General features: G+C 45.0%; 1 protein-coding gene across 2 annotated transcripts in view; it reads right to left on the minus strand.

The window, feature by feature from the left end:
* Positions 1–21,333, minus strand: part of LOC139057586 (bridge-like lipid transfer protein family member 3A) — a 101,587-nt gene that overhangs the window by 27,027 nt on the left and 53,227 nt on the right. For both annotated transcript variants that reach the window (XM_070536077.1, XM_070536078.1), the window contains 2 exons: positions 15,284–15,560; positions 19–296 (listed from right to left, as the gene is read on the minus strand). In XM_070536077.1, coding sequence (XP_070392178.1) covers positions 19–296; positions 15,284–15,560 — 555 coding nt within the window. The remainder of the gene's footprint in view (positions 1–18; positions 297–15,283; positions 15,561–21,333) is intronic.

Genomic DNA, 21,333 nt, shown 5'->3' on the forward strand with positions numbered 1-21,333 from the left:
CGAGACATGTATACACACCAATCTGTCGAGAGCTGCTTGCTCATGTAGCACGGCGGCCGAACGAGCCAAGCGCAGCAGGAAGGCACACTCTCGTCGCCCTAGCTGCAGCCGCAGCGGCGCCGGCACGTGCAGCAACAGCGGCACGTGTGATGCTAGAGTGACCGGCGCAGCTATCCAAAGCGTAAGTGGCAGTGGCTCCACAAAGGCTCGTGGTCTTGACCCAGGGCGTTCGACAAACTCTGCCCAGCAGGGATCCAGCTGCACCGACCACAGAGACGCCTCAGCATCGGGGTCTCCTGGAACAAAGAGGCACGGCGGTTGCATGACAGTGCAAAAGTGCTGCAGTAGAACAGGCCGCAGCTAAGTTTATAGCTCGCAACACAGCAAGGAAAGACAGCTCCTCTGCTCGAATTGCACGCCTATTTGTCAAAGACATAATGCCAATTTGCATGTGTGTCTATGTCATAGAGTTAGCCAGGAAAAGAAACCAGCGGATCGATCAAGTTGGTTTCGCATTCAACAGCAATACACGGGTATTGAGGGACGTAATGTGGAGTCATTGATTAATTTGAGTTCCTAGTTCTCCAAAGTACACCCAAAGCATGGTACACAAGTGTTCCTTCTATTCCAGTTTATCACCTTTTGGTTTCATATTTTTCGTGCTCTTCTGACATCATACTGGTATTGTTTGAAATGTACCCCTGTAACAATTATGCCCTTGGGTGCCATGTAGTTTTCTCAATAAATAAATATATTAAATTTCATTCTACCTCAATCTCGATGTGGCCACCGTAGCCAGGAATTAAAGCTGCGGCCTTGTGCCCAGTGGCAGGAAGGCATAGCAACCCCGGCGGGTGGAAATGTTTGAACAGCCAAAGAACAGCTCAGACAAAGCAATGCCAAAGTTCCTTCTCGTGTAACCTTGCAAAGCCAGTTTGCTATCCAGATAATTATCACCTGTGGTGATATGAACACTGGTCTACCAGTGGCATTTTTCAGGACACAAGTAGCAACGTGGCAGGTGTGCAAAGGCTTGTGCCAACACAGGCAAATCTCAATATAACGAACTTGTGCTCAGAGCGAAAAACTCCTTTAAATTGCAAGTTTCATTAAGTCAAGGTGTTAAAGTTTCAGCAGCACAAATAACTTTACGGGTTCCCAAAACTTGTCAGTAAACACTTATGAACAAAGTATCACAAGAATGTCAGGCCATAGTTATGTGATTACGAGCGCAGGTGCATGTAGTGCAGATAGAGAGAGCCAAAGGCAATGTAAAGTAGCCACTGTTCATGTGCATGTTGTTGCACTGCTTAGGTTATTTTTATTTGTATTCTCTTTTCTCATAGTGTATCGAGCCCTGCAAAGCGCTTTTTTTGCAAGACACTATGGCAATGCAGTGAAGCCTTCTTCACACTATCTTTTGACGCAATTTGTGAAATAAAGGAACCCCATTGAATAAAAATAATGGTGCTATTATGTTCAGAAAAAAACAAGATCTACAACGTGAGTGCAGAAAAATTTCCAGTAAATTTGGTAAGGTTTTCTTCTTTTTTCGCGGTAGGAAAAGGGTGAACAAGCATGGCGCTATGTGCACACAGGCAAATGTGAAAAGGGGCAAGATCGTATAGGCACCTCCCTTTCCAAATGCTCACTTGTGCTCTCGTTATTCACCAGCGGCAACCTTTCGTTAAAGGTGGTCAGCATGGTGAGGCAGAAGTGCCAATTGAACACCGCCTACACAGTGATGTAGAAGGCAAACAGAACATTCAGAAAGCGTGACACTTGCACGATGTTGCCCCAGATTTCCCTCGATGACTACAAATATTCGAGGTCACAATGCTGGTGTGACGAAGAGCGCAGGCAGAAGGAAGCGAATGCTTCGGGCTGCGTCACACTTCACCCCGTTTCGGGAACTTGAGATGACGCATAATCTTAACTTAAGCATGCGGGAACACTGTGTGCATCGAGGCACCAGCCATTCCAGTGTTATTTACCTACTGCACCTGCCGATGATGATTACCGTACATATAAGATATGGCAGGCATGTGGCCCGTGTATGCCCCTCAGTGGTGCATATAGCCGTGAGCAGCCACGGCTGAGATACAGAAGAGGTGCAATCACCTCCCCCCCCCGCCTCACTGTGCTAAAAGGGTGTCAATGTGTCAATGGGGTGAAACATGTCCCGCGATACATGTTTCCAACTCTAAATTACCCTTTCAGTGCCTTTAACATAATAAGGCGCTGAGATAAGCTACGGTTACTTCGAGATGCCATGCACCCCGTGACTTTCGACAGTTTTGTTTACCTACACGACAGATGGCGCAGCAATTTTCGTGATCAGGTCTGTGCAAAACATACGCAAGCTCTGATGGGCCAGCCAAGAGTTTCCTGTGGATTTCGATTCCCCTTTGACATCTTGCCATGTTGATACGTGGCACAGGAACAATAACAAATTACTTACATACGCTCTGCGCCACCGTGAATGCACAAACGTCCAAGGAAGCCAGGCCACTGGCAAAAACGTGCACATCGCTGACAGACGTTTTGGACACGGAGGGTACTATGGCCGTCAGCCTGGCCTGTGCATCTTATGTGATGCTTGTTTGCCGATAATGTCTACGAGTGTGAAAATACTGGTATTGAGCTTCCCACAGCGGCTTGCCACCAGCCCCTCTACCAGTCACAGTGCTTAGGACACTAGATCTAATAAGCGCCACTTCTTTTGGAGCCAGCAACTAAACGTGCAGTTTTGTGCCTGTCGACATGGCAGCAATTTTGATCATGGCCACCAGGTTTGCAGTATGGTATGCGTGGTTCATGCCCGAAACACCGTACAGCGTCAAAGTGTTTACAGTGAAGCTGTATGCCTCTACCCTCTAAGGAAATTTTCGTGTCGTTGGCGTGGTAAGCAAAAAACTCCCCATATGTGAGCCAATCCCGGAGATAGTGCAATTCCGGGCCGACCTGCGGCGGAGATGAAGCAGGCATTAGCAGGGTGTCTACCAAGCTGACATTTCCAAATTCCCTCAATTTTCTAGTTTTTCCGTGAGTGCCTTTACAAAATTCCCTGAGTGACCCAGAACTTTGTTTTATGTCAAGACGGTCGACACCATGTCACTCGATGCTGTCACAATCTAGCAATCATGTTACGACTTAATCCAGTTTGAATAGTAAGAACTAGCATTTATTTTATTCCAAAAGAAAACAGAAGGGAGGGGCTAGTAAAATGCACAGCGAATAAAATATGTTCGAAAAAAGTCGTAAAACCCATTGCAATTAGAGTTGAACATTCTCAAATACGAATAAAAAGGAAATACATACAGAAGCAAATATTTTCAGATATGAGCTATTTTTATCAACTAATGGCAAGGTCATTGGTATGAGGCCCGAACTTTGTCACAAGTAAGATTCTCTCGCAACAGCTGGTAAGTCAACCTCAACTGTCCTGACATACTATCAGCCCGCGCACAACACCTCAGTGTTGTGTTTCACTGCTTTAGAGTTTGTTTTGGTTTGGCTGAGGAACACCTGCATCTTGGCATCAGCCAACACTTTGTTTTTTGAGCTCAAGCTCCTTCAAAAAAGCGGCGGCGCACTTCCTTTCCCGAATGCATAGGTCCTTTGCGTTCTCGTCCTCCTTCCACCACGCGTTTGCCCCACAGACTACTTGAGGCATCCTCTTGGTCAGTTGTACAGTTCATATCCAATTTTTCGGATTCTTTAGGGGCTGCGAAAACAGGCAGTTCGAAATAATTATGCATATCACTTACTGCCCTTAAGAGCTCAAGTCGCCACAGGCACATCCAAAACAACTCTGAAGGCCTGCCAGTACACTTATTAGGCATAACGGTGCTTGTACAGTGACAGGACATGGCGAGTGCACGCGTGTATAATTAAGAAATATATACTGTGTCCCGTGACAATTGCCGCTGCCCACGCTTATGCTTCACTGCATAACACTTTTGTATTGAAATGAAGCTGACTTTCGGGAACGCACCGTGCTTTTTGAGCTTTGAAGCCAATCGTGAGGACCACAAAGGCGGAGTCGGTACTATTACTGACAGCAGTGATTTCTTTCAATGAAAAACATGGCACTCAATGGCAAGAAGCTTAATAGCGAATGTCAAAGCAGCTAGGGCTAGTGTTACCGCAGTGCGTGTGAGAGCGCCAGTTCATGGGGGCGAGGTAATCAAAATGGCAGCGGTGGTAGCTTTGATTAATGCCATTTCGGACCTGCTGTCATGGCAGGTGTCACAGTACATATTTCAGATGCATTTTCAGAGATGTTCTTATACGTTGACTCTATGGGTATGTGGTGGTGCCATGAAGCCGTCCGAATTATCGGGCATCCAGAAAGTCAGTCCTTGACTGTACTCTGACAACTCCTCCAGCCGACGACACGGCGTCAAAGACAACTCGTTGCGATTCCTCTCTGTTACTCGTACCAGCATTACCGTGACTTTCGTTCCCTTTCAATAAAATTACAGCTGATTTTCCCTGATAGAAGCACAAATTCCCTGAGTTTTCCCCGAGTATTTCCACACTACTCAATATCCCTGAGAATTCCCAGTTTTCCCGGTTAGTAGACACCCTGGTTAAGCAGTCCCCATACGTGGACTTATCCCGAAGATTCTTCAATGCCGGGCCGACCCGTGGCGGAGGTGAAGCAGGCATTAAGCATTCCCCATACATGGGCTGATCCTGGAGATAGTGCAATGCTGGGCCGACCTGCGGCAGAAGTGCAATCTACTATCCTTCACAAAGTGGAAGGGCACTGAGTTTTTTTTTGGTTATTGCTGTTATACATTGGGGCTAGGTGAAGGTGGCAGTGCTGCATATAAGCAAAAATAATCGCACAGGTCTGGAAGATCAGTAACTATAAATGCCGGTCAGTGACTGTATTAGACACTTTTGCTAATAAAATACATATTTGAAACAAGTGGAAACAAAATTTCCTTCGCTACAATTGATATCGTGCCCAATCGAGCACTTCTGATTTTATTGTAGCAGGAGAATACTGCGATGAAATAAAGCATGACCAAGCAAACTTTATATTCACTTTGTTATATTCGATAAACTGTTATATCCATGTTTGTTATATCGAGGTTTGACTGTATCATAGTTATATCTGATATTAATTATAAGCGTACGCAGTCAGTTAAATGATTTTTCGGACATGCCTGATAATTTGGCTGCCTTCACGACACCCCCTTTACTCGCGCATAATGATTGCACTTCGTTTGCAGAAAAATTTGCACAAAGTTGTGTTCTTTATGTGGGGTAAAATTCTGAGCGAATAATTTTCTGTGGTGACCTCCAAAAAGTATAAGACACACAGTACGATTCGGTGTTTGATATGACTTTCGATGCTCTGGAACAGCAGCCAAATCCCATGAGTTCCGAGTGCCGTAGCGCTGAAACGGACGCCTGTGAACACCAGGTGTGCAATTTGGCGCTATGGCATGGCATAATGCCTCGGTTCTGGCGTCTCACACCCCGTATTGTAAACCGAGTCATACATGTCACCAAGCATCCAATTCAGCAGTAGAGCACAGCAAAAATCTTTGAATTCGGCTGCCGTTCTGGTGCATCAAATGTCATACATATCACATGTCACCTACTTTTGTGGCACACTGGGCATCCAATCTCGCAGTACGGCCCAGCAAAATGCCTGGTATCCAGCTGCCATTTTGGTACATCGAGCACCGTATCAGACGCTGAGGCATACCAAATGTCACCTACTTTTGTGGCACACCAGGCATCCAGTCTGGCAGTACAGCACAGCAAACCTCCTAGGATCCAGCTGCCACTTCCGTGCATTAAACGCCTTAATGGACGCCGAAGCGAACCACGTGCAACCTACTCGTCACACACCGGGCATCCAATCTGGCAGTAAGCCATGGCAAAAAGCCTCGGATCTGACTGCCATTTCGGTGCGTCGAACACTGCATTGGACGCTGAGGCGCACTATGTGCCACCTACTCTTGTCACCCACTGGGCATCCAATCCAGCAAAATGGCATGGCAAAATGCCTCGGATCCAGCCGCCATTTAGGTGTTTCTAACACCGTACTGGACTCCAAGATATACCACGTGCCACCTACTCTTGTTGCACACTAGGCATCCAAACTGGCAGTACAGATTGCAAAACTCCTAGGATCTGGCTGCCATTTTGGCCCATCGAATGCCGTATCGGATGTCGAGGTGTACCACGCATCACCTACTTTTGCCACACACTGGACATTCAATACGGCAGTGCAGCATGGCAAAACGCCGCAGATCCGGCTGCCGTTTTTGCATGTCAGACATTAAATGAGACACTGTGGAATTGTGTCTCCTACTTTTGTCAGATGCTATGGCACGGCAAAAAGCCTTGGATTCAGCTGCAATATTGTCGTATCAAACACCGTATTGGACCCTGAGACGTACCACACATCACCTAGTTTTTTTGCACAACGGGCATCCGATCCGGCACTATGGCCCCTTTCGAACTCTCGTTCCTTCCTTCTGTATGAAAACAAACTAAATAAATGGAGGGAATGCAGGGCACTACGGTCCGGCAAAACGCCTCGGATCTGACTGCAGTTTTGGCGAACTCAATATGATATTGTATGCTGAATCGTACCGTGTCTTTTACTCCGTGGCAGCAAGTTCAAGGTGCGATCACAATGCGAAAAAAAAAAAAAAACTATTTGATTGGAAAAGTGATGGGTGCATTGATCGTGTGAATGCGTTCATTATGCCAGTAAATATGGTAATAATTACGCTGAGTCATACCACGTGTCACCTAGCTTTTTCGCACATCGGGCATCCGATCCGGCACTATGGCCCCTTTCGAACTCTCATTCCTTCCTTCTGTATGAAAACAAACTAAATAAATGGAGGGAATGCAGGGCACTATGGCCTGGCAAAACGCCTCGGATCTGGCTGCGGCTTTGGCGAGCTGAATATTGTATCACATGCTGAATCGTACCATGTCCTTTGCTCCGTGGCAGCAAGTTCAAGATGTGATCAGAATGCGACAAAAAAAAAAAAAAAAGCCTGAAACCCTTCACTGTCTGGTTTCCCGGACTTTTTGTCGCAACCACAGGTCCGAAACAGCATTAATGAAAGCCACCTCCACTGGCATTTTGATGACCTTGCCGCCTCAAATTAGCACTTTTGCAAGCCAATTCGCTGGAAGCTGTAGTCACTACAGAAACACTGGGCCTAGCTGCTTCAGCGTTCGCTGCCAAGCTTCCTGCTGTTCGGTGCCGTGTTATTAATTTAAAGAATTTGCCACTGTCAGCAATGCTGCCAAAAATAGAGTGGGCAGTGCAGCAGCGACGCCGGAATGTTGCTTAAACGCTGCTTGTTTTTCACGCAGTTCTTGGGATGCTTCCATGGATTCTTCTGCGGGGACGCTGCCTTATCTTCCGCGCTTCCTTTTCACCGGCACGTGGATGCGGTCGATGGTGTGCCCATGGACAGCCCTATCACTCCTGTTGGTGATAGCCCTGGCATGCCCCTTGGCTTTGCCGACGGCCTCCCACGTGATTCGCTTCTGGCTGTTGTCACCGTCGTTCTACCAATCACCGCTAAGCAGTGGTCAGCGACATCTACACCGGACCATATAAAGGACTTTGCAACGGCACCTTCCTTCAGTGGGCAGTGCAGCAGCGACGCCGGAATGTTGCTTAAACGCTGCTTGTTTTTCACGCAGTTCTTGGGATGCTTCCATGGATTCTTCTGCGGGGACGCTGCCTTATCTTCCGCGCTTCCTTTTCACCGGCACGTGGATGCGGTCGATGGTGTGCCCATGGACAGCCCTATCACTCCTGTTGGTGATAGCCCTGGCATGCCCCTTGGCTTTGCCGACGGCCTCCCACGTGATTCGCTTCTGGCTGTTGTCACCGTCGTTCTACCAATCACCGCTAAGCAGTGGTCAGCGACATCTACACCGGACCATATAAAGGACTTTGCAACGGCACCTTCCTTCAGTGGGCAGTGCGGCAGCGACGCCGGAATGTTGCTTAAACGCTGCTTGTTTTTCACGCAGGTATGTTATATCCAAGGTGCATATAGCTATTGTTCTGATGACCGCTTTTTGCTGCTGCTGTCCTGCCCGAACAGTGTTGTTACTTGCTGCTTTCGCATTTTGCACTGTTACGATAGCCTTCTCTTGAGTGGGGATATTGAACTTAACCCTGGACCTAGAGGTGTGCCTTCGGCAAGTACATCAAAGTCAAGCGAGGCTCATAACACCACTTCAAGTAGCAGTCAGTGCTCTACTAGTTCCCCTCCAGAGACGGCTAATCTTCTCGCTCAATTGTTGGCTGGTCAGAAACAAATTGCACTTGACATTGCCGATATTAAGGAATCTTTTAATTCCCGCTTCGAAGCCCTTGAAACACGTGTATCTTCGCTCGAATCTTCTACAGGAGCTGTTGACTGTAGTACAATGTATGACAAACTTAACTCCGAAATAGTCTCACTTAGGGAATCTATCGCTAAACTCGCTTCAAAATCCGATGAGGTAGAAAACCGGTCACGCCGGGACAATATCAGACCTTCATCAGACCTCTCAGACCTTCAAGCCAAAATTGACGACTTGGAAAATCGTTCCCGAAGGTCAAACGTAATATTCTATGGAATTGACGACGGGGAACAATTTGAAACATGGGAATCGTCCGAACGTCTTGTACGTGACTTCTGCAGGAACCGACTTGACTTTTCGATTTCGTCACTGGCCAGGGCTCACCACATAGGTCGTTTCTCCTCAGATAAAAAGCGCCCCATCATCGCTAAACTTTTTAATGACAAAGAAGTCGAAACTATTCTGAGCAAAGGCTTCAAACTAAAGAATACGCCCTTCAGTGTCGCACGGGACTATTCGGAGGCTGTGCGGGACAAACGCAGGAAGTTGTTGCAGTTTTCGAAAACACTAAGGAAGGAGGGTGATCGTGTACGTCTTATTTTTGACAGGCTGTGCCTAAATAACGTCACCTACACTTGGGACACAACTTCTAATTGCGCGGTGTGTGTACCACGCACAGACGCACGCTCAGCAATGACCCCACCTACGTGACGTGCCCCTTCTAAGCGTCATGTACATGTAACCACCCCATCTCGTTCAGATGGAAAGGTATCTTTCTTCTACACTAATATCAGAAGTGTTCTTCCTAAAAGTATTCAACTATCTTCTATTATCGACTCAAGTTCGCCTTCCATCATCGCACTAACAGAAACGTGGCTCAACGATACTGTTTCCGATAATAACATTCTTGTCAGTCAAGTAGATTTTAACTTTTTTCGCTGCGATAGAAAGGATCGAAGAGGCGGGGGTGTGCTTATTGGAATTTCTAAAGATTTCTTTGCTATACCTATCTTTGTCAACTCATTTCTTGAAAGCGTATTTGTGTCCCTGAAGCTTGGTTCCACTGACCTCATTGTTGGTATTTTTTATCGCCCCCCGGACATGAATGCGACCTTCGAAGGGGAATTTCATCGCGTTGTTGTTGACATATGCGGGAGGTTTCCAAATGCCGTTCTTTTAATCTTCGGAGACTTCAACTATCCAAATATTCAATGGTCTACACTATCTGTTTCAGCCAACGATACTCAGGCACAGGAATTTCTTGATTCTTGCCTTGATTTTTCGTTGTGCCAGCTTATCGAAAAACCTACACGTTGCTCGAGCACTTGCGCAAATATTCTTGACCTAATTTTAACTTCTCGACCTGACCTGTTTACTGACATAGCCCATCTTGATGGTCTTTCTGATCATGACATAATTACTGGAAGCTTAACTTGTTCACTTAACCAAAAGAGAGTTGCTGAAAAGTGTATAAGGTGCTATAAGCGAGCCAATTTTGATGCAATATGTATCGAATTATCCAATTTCACGGACCATTTTTTAGACGCCTACTTGTCACGTTCCATTGAAGATAACTGGAACCTTTTTAAACATACTCTCTCAAACTTAATTAACAAATACATTCCAGTTATGACTATCAAAACAAGCAACATTTCTCCATGGTTCAATCAGCAATTACGTCGACTTAATAATAAAAAGAAACGACTTTTTAGAATGGCAGATAAAAACAGACTATCAGCTTCATGGTGTCGCTATAAAAAGTGTGACAAGGAATATCAACAACTTTTAAAAACTACTCGTCGTCGCTTTTTCAGTCGTGATTTGCCATCTTTGCTAATAAATAGCCCTCGGCGCTTTTGGCGCACAATAAATCCCAGCAACCACCCCGATGTAACTCTTGCTAATACCAATGGTTCTCCTGTTACTGAATCAGAATGTGCTAAGTTATTAAATGACTCATTCTCAACAGTTTTTACTCTTGAGGATATTACTACATGCCCTAGCATTGATGTTGTTTCCGGTATTAATATGACTGAAATAATTATTGATGAAGCTGGTATTTTATCTCTACTTGGAAAATTAAAAACGTCATCTGCATCTGATCATAATGGCTTCAACAACAAAATACTTAAACATATTTCTTCTGGTATCTATCGTTGCTTGGCAGCCATCTTCTCTCTATCAGTGTCGTCAGGCACAATTCCTCAGGACTGGCTAATAGCAAAAGTAGTGCCCATATTTAAATCAGGGGATCGCTCGTCTCCACTTAACTACAGACCTATATCTTTAACTAGTACCATCTGTAAACTCTTGGAACACATTATACACTCACAAGTAATTACATATTTAGAGCAACACAATATCATCTTCAAATACCAGCACGGTTTTCGCAAGGGCTTCTCATGTGAAACACAACTTGCAGGATTTACTCAGGATTTACACTCATCATTGGACGCCGGCATCCAAATTGACGCCATATTCCTTGACTTCTCAAAAGCGTTCGATCGAGTTCCTCACCACCGGCTCTTACTAAAACTTAGACATCTTAATATTCACCCACTTGTTCTGGCATGGGTGCAAGCCTTCCTCTCTAATAGACAACAGTTCACGTCCGTCAACAACTTTGACTCTCCTTTCGTCCCAGTCTCATCCGGTGTTCCTCAAGGAAGTGTACTAGGTCCATTGCTTTTCCTAATTTATATAAATGACTTACCCTCGTCCCTCAAATCTAAAGTTAGGCTATTCGCTGATGACTGTGTTATTTACCGCAACATCTCTTCTGAAGCTGACCGCCAATCGCTACAATCTGACCTTGACTCCTTAACTTCATGGTGCACAACTTGGCTAATGACACTAAATCCTTCAAAAACTAAAGTGATGTCTTTCTCTAAAAAAGCTTCTCGAATTCCTACCTCTTACTTGCTAAATAATACTTCAGTGGAACTTACGACCACGTACAAATATCTTGGAGTTAACTTTCAGTCTGACCTGTCCTGGAATAACCATATTAACGTCACCCTTGCTTCAGCAAACCGCTCACTTGGGTTTCTTAAACGTAACATGAAACATACCCCATCGCACTTACGTAAACAGGCTTATATCACTTTAATCCGTCCTAAAATAGAATATGCCTCAGCCATTTGGGATCCCAATCAAGTCTACAATATTAAAAACATCGAAGCCCTGCAGAACCGTGCTGTGCATTTTATTTTTTCGGATTATTCACGTCACACCAGCGTCACTTCATTGAAGAATCGTGCTGAACTGCAAGTATTATCATGTCGGCGTAAAATCGCTCGCTTATCACTTCTTCATAAGCTTTACCATCATGCATCACTTCGCGAGGACTTCTTTAGGCCACCCCCTGCCATCTTTCCCCGCCGTGATCACCCTTTTAAAATCGAACGCTTCACGTGTCGCACACTAACTTATGCCAGATCATTCATCCCGCGCACCATAACCGAGTGGAATAGCTTGCCATCACACATCGCAACCGTCACCGACATAAATGAATTTCAGAAACTTCTAATCCTTAATGAAAGTGCCTAAACCTTTCTTGTGTCATGTCCCACCCCCATTTTTTTTTTTGTTAAGAATGATGTTAAAAGATCTTGTCCTCTATGTAACATGCATATTGTTTTGGTTATTGTTCCTATTTTTATTGCGGTGTTTTGCCTTTTTCTTTTAAGTTTACGTTTTGTATTGTTTACTGATTCGTTATACATTAATGGTCTGAGTGCTTTCTATGACTCAAATTACCCTCCATTTTTCGTGTTTGTGATACGTATTCTTCTTGTGCACTTCTGATTATTTTTTACCACCACAATAATCTTATTCCTTTTGTATTATTATCTTTTATGGTTATTGTTTATTAGTTCCCAATTTTTGTTTTCAGCTTACTACTCACTTATTACATCTGTATGCGTTACTGCACCACCACCCCCTATGTAATACCCTCCTGCGAGAGGGCCTTTAGGGGTATTCTGAATAAAAAAAATAAAAAAAAATACATGGCCATAATGACCAGCATGCAGGAGACAGACTCCAGTGCTGTCTGTGTCATCTTCAATAATGGCATCAAAGCTTGGAAAGTATGGCAAGAGTTAAGTGTTGCACAAGGCCAGTTTCAAAAATTCAGCTTTGCCACAAAGCAGCAGTGTTACGAGGTCAAGCATAAGAAGTGTATTGCTGTGAAGCATACCAAGAGCAGAAAGGGGCTACTGTCGTGAGACACATATTCCTTAATTATACACGCATGCACATGCTGTCTCCTGTTACAATATGAACACCAATACACCTCATAAGTTAGCGGTAAGAGGGAAAATAGAGCAATTCCAGATCAAGCTACAGAACAGGTATTCGGCTTTAACTCAGGAAGAGGACCTTAGTGTTGAAGCAATGAACGACAATCTTGTGGACATCATTAAGGAGTGTGCAATGGAAGTCGGTGGTAACGCCGGTAGGCAGGATACCAGTAAACTATCGCAGGAGACGAAAGATCTGATCAAGAAACGCCAATGTATGAAAGCCTCTAACCCTACAGCTAGAATAGAACTGGCAGAACTTTCGAAGTTAATCAACAAGCGTAAGACAGCTGACATAAGGAAGTATAATATGGATAGAATTGAACATGCTCTCAGGAACGGAGGAAGCCTAAAAACAGTGAAGAAGAAACTAGGAATTGGCAAGAATCAGATGTATGCGTTAAGAGACAAAGCCGGCAATATCATTACTAATATGGATGAGATAGTACAAGTGGCTGAGGAGTTCTATAGAGATTTGTACAGTACCAGTGCCACCCACGACGATAATGGAAGAGAAAGTAGTTTAGAGGAATTCGAAATCCCACAGGTAACGCCGGAAGAAGTAAAGAAAGCCTTAGGAGATATGCAAAGGGGGAAGGCAGCTGGGGAGGATCAGGTAACAGCAGATTTGTTGGAGGATGGTGGGCAGATTGTTCTAGAGAAACTGGCCACCCTGTATACGCAATGCCTCATAACGTCGAGCGTACCGAAATCTTGGAAAAACGCTAACATAATCCTAATCCACAAGAAAGGGGACGCCAAAGACATGAAAACTTATAGACCAATCAGCTTACTGTCCGTTGCCTACAAACTATTTACTAAGGTAATCGCAAATAGAATCAGGAACACCTTAGACTTCTGTCAAGCAAAGGACCAGGCAGGATTCCGTAAAGGCTACTCAACAATAGATCATATTCACGCTATCAATCAGGTGATAGAAAAATGTGCAGAAAATGTGCGGAATATAACCAACCCTTATATATAGCTTTCATTGATTACGAGAAAGCATTTGATTCTGTCGAAACCTCAGCAGTCATGGAGGCATTACGGAATCAGGGTGTAGACGAGCCATATGTAAAAATACTGAAAAATATCTATAGCGGCTCCACAGCCACCGTAGTCCTCCATAAAGAAAGCAACAAAATCCCAATAAAGAAAGGCGTCAGGCAGGGAGATACGATCTCTCCAATGCTATTCACAGCGTGTTTACGGGAGGTATTCAGAGACCTGGATTGGGAAGAAATGGGGATAAAAGTTAATGGAGAATACCTTAGTAACTTGCGATTCGCTGATGATATTGCCTTGCTTAGTAACTCAGGGGACCAACTGCAATGCATGCTCACTGACCTGGAGAGGCAAAGTAGAAGAGTCGGTCTAAAAATTAATCTGCAGAAAACTAAAGTAATGTTTAACAGTCTCGGAAGAGAACAGCAGTTTACAATAGGCAGTGAGGCACTGGAAGTCGTAAGGGAATACATCTACTTAGGACAGGTAGTGACTGCGGATCCGGATCATGAGACAGAAATAATCAGAAGAATAAGAATGGGCTGGGGTGCGTTTGGCAGGCATTCTCAGATCATGAACAGCAGGTTGCCATTATCCCTCAAGAGAAAAGTGTATAATAGCTGTGTCTTACCAGTACTCACCTACGGGGCAGAAACCTGGAGGCTTACGAAAAGGGTTCTACTCAAATTGAGGACGACGCAACGAGCTATGGAAAGAAGAATGATAGGTGTAACGTTAAGGGATAAGAAAGGAGCAGATTGGATGAGGGAACAAACGCAAGTTAATGACCTCTTAGTTGAAATCAAGAAAACGAAATGGGCATGGGCAGGACATGTAATGAGGAGGGAGGATAACCGATGGTCATTAAGGGTTACGGACTGGATTCCAAGGGAAGGGAAGCGTAGCAGGGGACGGCAGAAAGTTAGGTGGGCGGATGAGATTAAGAAGTTTGCAGGGACGGCATGGCCACAATTAGTACATGACCGGGGTTGTTGGAGAAATATGGGAGAGGCCTTTGCCCTGCAGTGGGCGTAACCAGGCTGATGATGACACCTCATAAGTGTACAGGCCGGCTTTCAGAGCTATTTCGGAGTGTCTGTGGTGCTTTGCGATCTTCGGGGCAGGTGGAAGGATGCATTCAATTTTTCGAACTGGCTGAATTTACGGACAATTCTGCAGTCCATGGGGACTCCAAAGAAATCAGACACTGAGTGCATTCGTTACATGGTTATATCATAGAGAAACCGTCTAAATTTCCTTCAATATATCCAATAATTTGTTATACTGAGGTTCGACTGTAGTGCACTGTAATTACCGAACAAGATGAAATCAGCAAAATGAAACAAAGAAAATTAAAAAGCACGGCAACTTTTCTACATCCAAGCAACAATCAAGTCCCATTCCTGAAACATTACATTCTGGCTGAAACATCCCTTGTTTGGCCGCTTTTGATCCCGGCTCGCTGTCGAACAGCCAAAGCAGCAGTCAATGTGTCAGCATAATGGATTTCTCAACTAGCTTCCTTAGGCCCCTGAGCTCCCTGTGCCTGTAAGCCATTGTTTCATAAACGCCAGTGCGGTACTTCAGAGTGGCAATGAAACTGAGAAGTGTCCACTAACCACTGGAGCGCTGCTGCTGTCCCTGCAAGAAGCACGGGTGCACGGGCGGGGGATCGGGGCTGGCCCCTCCTCCTACGTCAGGCCGCCAGGGAAAACTGGTGGTCTCGAAGAAAAGCGGGCCCCTGCCCAGGGCCTCTAGGCAGGCACCCCTGTCGGCCGGGCGCCAGTTGGTGGCCACGGCCCGCGAGCAGCCTAGACGCAGCTCGCGGCTCTCCTCACCGGAAGAGTGCTCCTCGGGGAACAGGGGGCGCTCACGCTCAAACTGGGGCACTGCAACCTGCACATCCAAGGCATCCACATCTGTCCGTACATGTTCTGTGCCTACCACCATATTCTAAAATTTATATATTGTGTGAACCTTCAACTTTTGAATTTGAATGAGCTTTGCATCTCAGAAGTAGTTTTTCTCAATGTCTACCACAGAGTTGTGTCATGGAAACTTTGTCATCGCCCAACATGGCTCAACACGGAACCTCTTACTACCCCTACAGATATGTTGGTTGGTGGCTCTGTTCTCTGCAGAATCGCCCACTGAGTTGGCTGAATGGCTACGGTGTTGCGCTGCTGAACTTGTCATTGAAGGTTCAAGGTTCAACCTGGTTGTGGTGGCTGCTCTTCGATGGGGGCAAAATGCAAGAATGGACATGTAATATTTAGGTGCCCAATAAAACCTTGGGTGGTCAAAATTAATTCGGAGTCCTAGTCCACTACAGCGTGACGCATAATCTGATCTTGCTTTTGACATGTAAAACTTCAGAATGTAATTAAAGAATTTTTTTTGCTGAACTGCATCATGAAACAAGAAATACTGCCTAAATATCTGCACTGGAAAATGGTCAACTCTTGTTAATTCAACCTCGGTTAATTAGACGTTTTCTTTTATTTGAACGCACTGAAATGTCTTGCTGACGGAACACACATTACAATGGAAGGAAATTCATTTAAGTTGAACTCGAAAACATGCCGCCTCAGTTAAGTCGATTGCTACAAACCCAGACCGGTGCCCCTTCAGGTGCACCATGGTTACTGAAAGCTTGAAAACACACGAAATTAGGCACACAATGCTTCCTTAGCCGTGACGCTGTTTCATAAGATGTTATTTTTGTCTTTTGGCGGCTGAAACTCCTTCAGCCCATGACACAATCCATTGCCACTTGTTTTATGTCACGTCATACTGAGCCAATCTTTAAACATGTCTGAACTCTTCGTGTCATGCTGCTTGAGTCGCGCTTCAAGAGCAACAAGAACACATTACAGACTACTTCAAGCAATAAAAATAAATATAGATTTGAATTCATTCATTTTTCTGCCATTAGTTAAATTTGGCTTTTTGGATAATTTTACCAAATCTTGCAGTCCTGCAAGGGTCGAATGAAAGGGAGTCAGTTATAGTATATGCCTCCAAGCACTTGTTTATCAAAGCAAATTCATTTCTTTTGCTCTTTAGTTTTAATGCAACTAGCTTTTTTGGTTCTTCTGCCCATCTTCTACTCAAACAAGCCCTCTTGGAGACCAACTAGCTCTTTGAGATCATGTACTGTCGTGCTAGACCTCTGTGGCATCTGCAGGTTCGGATGTTGTGGTCGGTAGTGGTGCTATGCAGAGATTCTCCAGCGCAACATTTTTTCTAGCTTTATGGTCCATGCTCTTGAAGTGTAATACACTTTTACAGCACAGTAGAACCGTTACATTTCCAGTATAGCCTCGTTCCTATGTTTTGGAAAAAATCATGAGAAAAAAGCGTACAAACTTTCAGACAAAATTTCAATACAAAATTTCACAGACAACTATTCTTGACATCTAAGTAATGCGAAGCATCGTGCGGATCGTTGTGGCATGAGATTCCAATGCGTGTCGAGCTGGTGGAGCTCTCACGGTCCAAGATGCATTTTGTTGTTTTCCTATTGCATGGTGTTTTAAGAGGCCATAGGGAAACTGAAATGAAATCAAGCTGGTGGACGACACCGGATGCAGCCGATGTGAAATGTGATGACCACAATGCATCACCTGCAGCAGTAAACGGTGGCATGTTTGGATTATCCCTTACTAAAAGCGCGCAGTATGCTACTAATGGCACTACAGACCATGCGCTGTAAAATAAATAAGTGAAGACGTCTATCGCAACAGGTTTGGCGGCGACAGCTGTGAATGCCACATGCGATGACACCGGAGACGATTTGTTGGTACCGAAATGAGAACCTGAGTGCACCAGCACTCAGGTTCTCGCACCAGCGCTTTCACGTGAGATGGGCAGGCGAGTATTGCAGTGAAGCTGCCATGGCTGGCAGCTATACTGTTCTCAATCGCACACACCTCGCACATTTTCTAGTTTACATGGGGTCTAGCAGCTGGAAAACATATCATACAATCACAGTATGGTGATGTAGAGAATGTTGGTGCGGAAAAATTATGTGTTCCGGGAACGTATGAACCGGTCAAAAATGGGTGAAAATATATTGGGTCATTTTTTGTGTTCTCGAATGCGGACGTTGCCACCAGGAAAACTTACATAACGGGAACATATTAGCGAGGATCTACTGTATATCAAACCGACATAGAACAAATTATTGTGTATGTTGAACAGCTTGCAAAATCCCCTTGAAAATTTTTGCATAAGCTGTTTATTTTATATATCAAATTACCTATATATCCAACTTTTTTTTTTAGATCTCCTTCAGCTTCGATATATCCGGCTTCGACTGTACTCGAACACCTACCAACTTTGTAAGTGGTATGCTGGTAGAAGAAATCTAGGGTTTTACAAAATTCCATCTGGCTGAGAAAAGGCACAATAATAAAAGAGAATGCCTACCAGAAAAACAACATTTAGTAATAAAAGAAATCCACCGCCATCCCATCCTGTGAAAGTGGACGTACAGCAAAGCGGGTGCGGACACTAGACAAGTACCACCACCTTAAATAATATTAGACGACACTAACAAGCACCCTCACCACAAGCGATGCACATCACATGTTGCATGTGCGCATAAGTGCAACATACATCTTCATTATTCTAGGCCATTTGCCAAGTGCAAGTGCCTTATTGAATCAAATCAATGTCTAAAAGCAAACAGCGTCAGAAAACGCATGAAGTACGACTTACACACAAGCTGCAGACATGATAGCTTTTGATAGTTATTCAAGTATACGAGAAAACATAAATCTGTTACATGGAAACTGAAAGATAAAGTCCTTTTCCAGCTGCCAGTTGAGTTCTGAGTGGCTGCGGCCGCTAGGTAGCAGTACCGTTAGCACAGCATACGTCCTCATTCTTGTAGGCCCTCCACCTGGCACCACAAGTGTATTTCTTAAAGCAAAACGCATCAGCAAATTCGTAAGGTACGACTTATACACAACCTGCAGGCATGATAGCATCGGAGTGTAATTTGAATATGCAAGAAAACATTGCTAAGTGGAAACTCACACGCAAAATTCTTTATCAGCTGCCGTTTCTCAAGTGAGCATGCCACGAAAAATCCTGACAGACTAGAGGCTAACAGCTTCGCTGTAAAAATTAAAACATTTTGGCTGCCACACAGGAAGCTGCCTTGTTCACAATGAGATCAATGCAAATGCAAAAGAGCAGGAGGTTATAAAGGCTTGAAGAGGTGGTGGAAGCTTCACGCGTACATGTGTGGAAGGCTGCCATCACTGCCATTCGGAGTCTACGCAGTTGTCTGGATGAACATAAATGTTCTTTGCGACTAAAAAAAAACACATACACCGCATTTGCATTTTGAATATGTGCTGCTTTCAGCAATGGCACCAATTCTGCCTTTGTCATCCTCGCCGATGGTGTGGAAGCACAGAAGGGGTCTCAAACACTGCATGATGATGGTTCCCAAAAGTCAGCTTCACCGCAATGCAGCAGTGCTACACGGTTAAGCATATACACTGTATTGCGGTGAAGTGTGAAGGGGCTATTGTCATGGAACATAAAAATAAAAATGTGTTCCTTAATTATACGAGCACCTCCTGTTAGAGCACGAGCACTGAGCTACCTTAAACTGTTGCAAAACGCTGGTTCTCGAAAGTGAGCTTCGCCGCAATACAGCTGTGCTACGGAGTTAGGTATACGCAATGTATTGCAGTGAAGCATATCAAGAGTTCAAAGGAGCCGCTGTCGCAGGAAATAAAATGTGTTCCAAATTACACACGCGCACACCAGCCATTTTATGTTGCATCACGAGCACTGAGACGCCTAGTAATTGTACTGGCAGGCCTTTAAAGCAATTACGGACGTGGCTGTGACAATTTGGGCTCTTGAGTGCAGTTGAAGGCGCATGCATTTGTTGTTGTTTTTTTTCGGTCTGCCCGACTTTCCTTACATTTTCACGATCCCTAGGGAGTCCGAAAAATCAGACGACTTTGTAAGAATAGGGGCCACTTCTATACAAATCTTTTTTTCTTTAAAAAAGAACACTCAACCTATAGTTCGTATTTTATGATAAATACTTTTCTCTTCAGCATTACCGTAAAAACCAGACTATAGGTCGGACCAGAATATAGGTCGATCCCCCAACTGACGAATTCTCAAAATGAAAAAAAAATATATATTTTTCAATGGCAAAAGTACCGAAAGACATGACACCCTTACCGTGAAACAAATGCGACTCAGGGGGTTGCACAATGGTGACAGTATTTATTTAAATGCTGCTCGCATGTGCACCTGGCCAAGTTTTTAGCGGTATCGCGCGACCATCGATTTGCGTGCTTGTCAGCACCTTATTAACGGCGCTGAGCAGCAAAACAAACGAGATACGCGCATGTGTACACATGCCTTTACTTTCGCTATTTCGCCGCTCCGTGCCGTGATGACAAGGTGCTGACAAACACGCAGGTCGATGGTCGCGCGATACTGTTAAAAATTGGCAGGGTGTACAGTACACAGAAGGGCACGAAGTGCGCACGTGCTATTCCGAATCAGAGCAACGCCTTTGATCAAAGTCGGATGACGAGTGCTTCTCGCTGCCCAGTCCATAGGCGCGTGCGATCTCTACTGCTTTCAAACGGATGCATTCGGCAGTCACAGGCAGCGATCTTACACGCAGCTCTCGGATGGACTCCGCAACCTTGCCTTCCAGTTCTGCAGTCCGCTGTGATCCGGCACGAAATGACGTTTTCTTTTGGTTGCTGCAAGTTGTAATACGTTGCTTTTGCCTCCGCCACTACCGAATGCTCTTTTCGGATACTTCAAGTTCGCGCTGTGCCGCCAGGTTGCCGTGGGCTTCCGTGTACTCAATCGCCTTTTTCTTGAAGGCGACGGTGAATTGACGTCGGCTTCCACTCATTTTGAAACAAAATGAAAATGCAGCCTTTAATTAATATAACTTTGCGACAATGGAAACGCAAAATGCCGGTGCCACAACGTCGCCACGCCGCCATAGACGCCGCGCTGCTGCTGATGGCGATGGCGGTTGTTTACTTCACCCGCCCATTGTTGCAAGACTTCCGTAGCTTTTCCACCAATGTCTGGTATATAAGTTGAGGGTCGACTTTTCGCGATGGTTTTTTGAAAAAAAGTTCAACCTATATTCCGGTTTTTACGGTATTTTTCCGAGTTCATTTATCTGCTTCAGTAACAACCGCCTGTAAATGCCAGTCCTAAGATGTGTCGAGCCTATGGGGAACCAGCGCTGGAGTTTTCATGACGCCGGCAGCGCCGCCCTGGCGGTCAGAACGTGCACAATGCAGCCACTACCATGGACGAAAATTGCTGCTGGTAGCGGCGTTGCGTGCGCTGAAAGTCGAAGGAAAACAAAAGGACGCCGACGGTACTGTTGAGTATACAAGTGTCACAACTACGTCGGAATCAGGGAGGATGTATCCTTCTGCGTATTTTCATCTAAACCCTACGAACAAGAACGGAGGCGGCGTTGGATCCAAGCAGTCAGGCAAGTGGGTAAGTTCTCGTCTTGTCGCCCTATCAAGCGGTATCGGGCTGGTTTCTAAATCGAATTTCACGTGTGTGCTTGGTTCATTCAATAGTGAAGACGGTCAGCCATAGCAGCCAGTACTAAACAGCAGAATCTGCAGTCGACATTTCGTCG

This window comes from Dermacentor albipictus, chromosome 3 (genome assembly GCF_038994185.2).
Source record: "Dermacentor albipictus isolate Rhodes 1998 colony chromosome 3, USDA_Dalb.pri_finalv2, whole genome shotgun sequence".
In the NCBI taxonomy this organism is placed as follows: Eukaryota; Metazoa; Arthropoda; class Arachnida; order Ixodida; family Ixodidae; genus Dermacentor; species Dermacentor albipictus.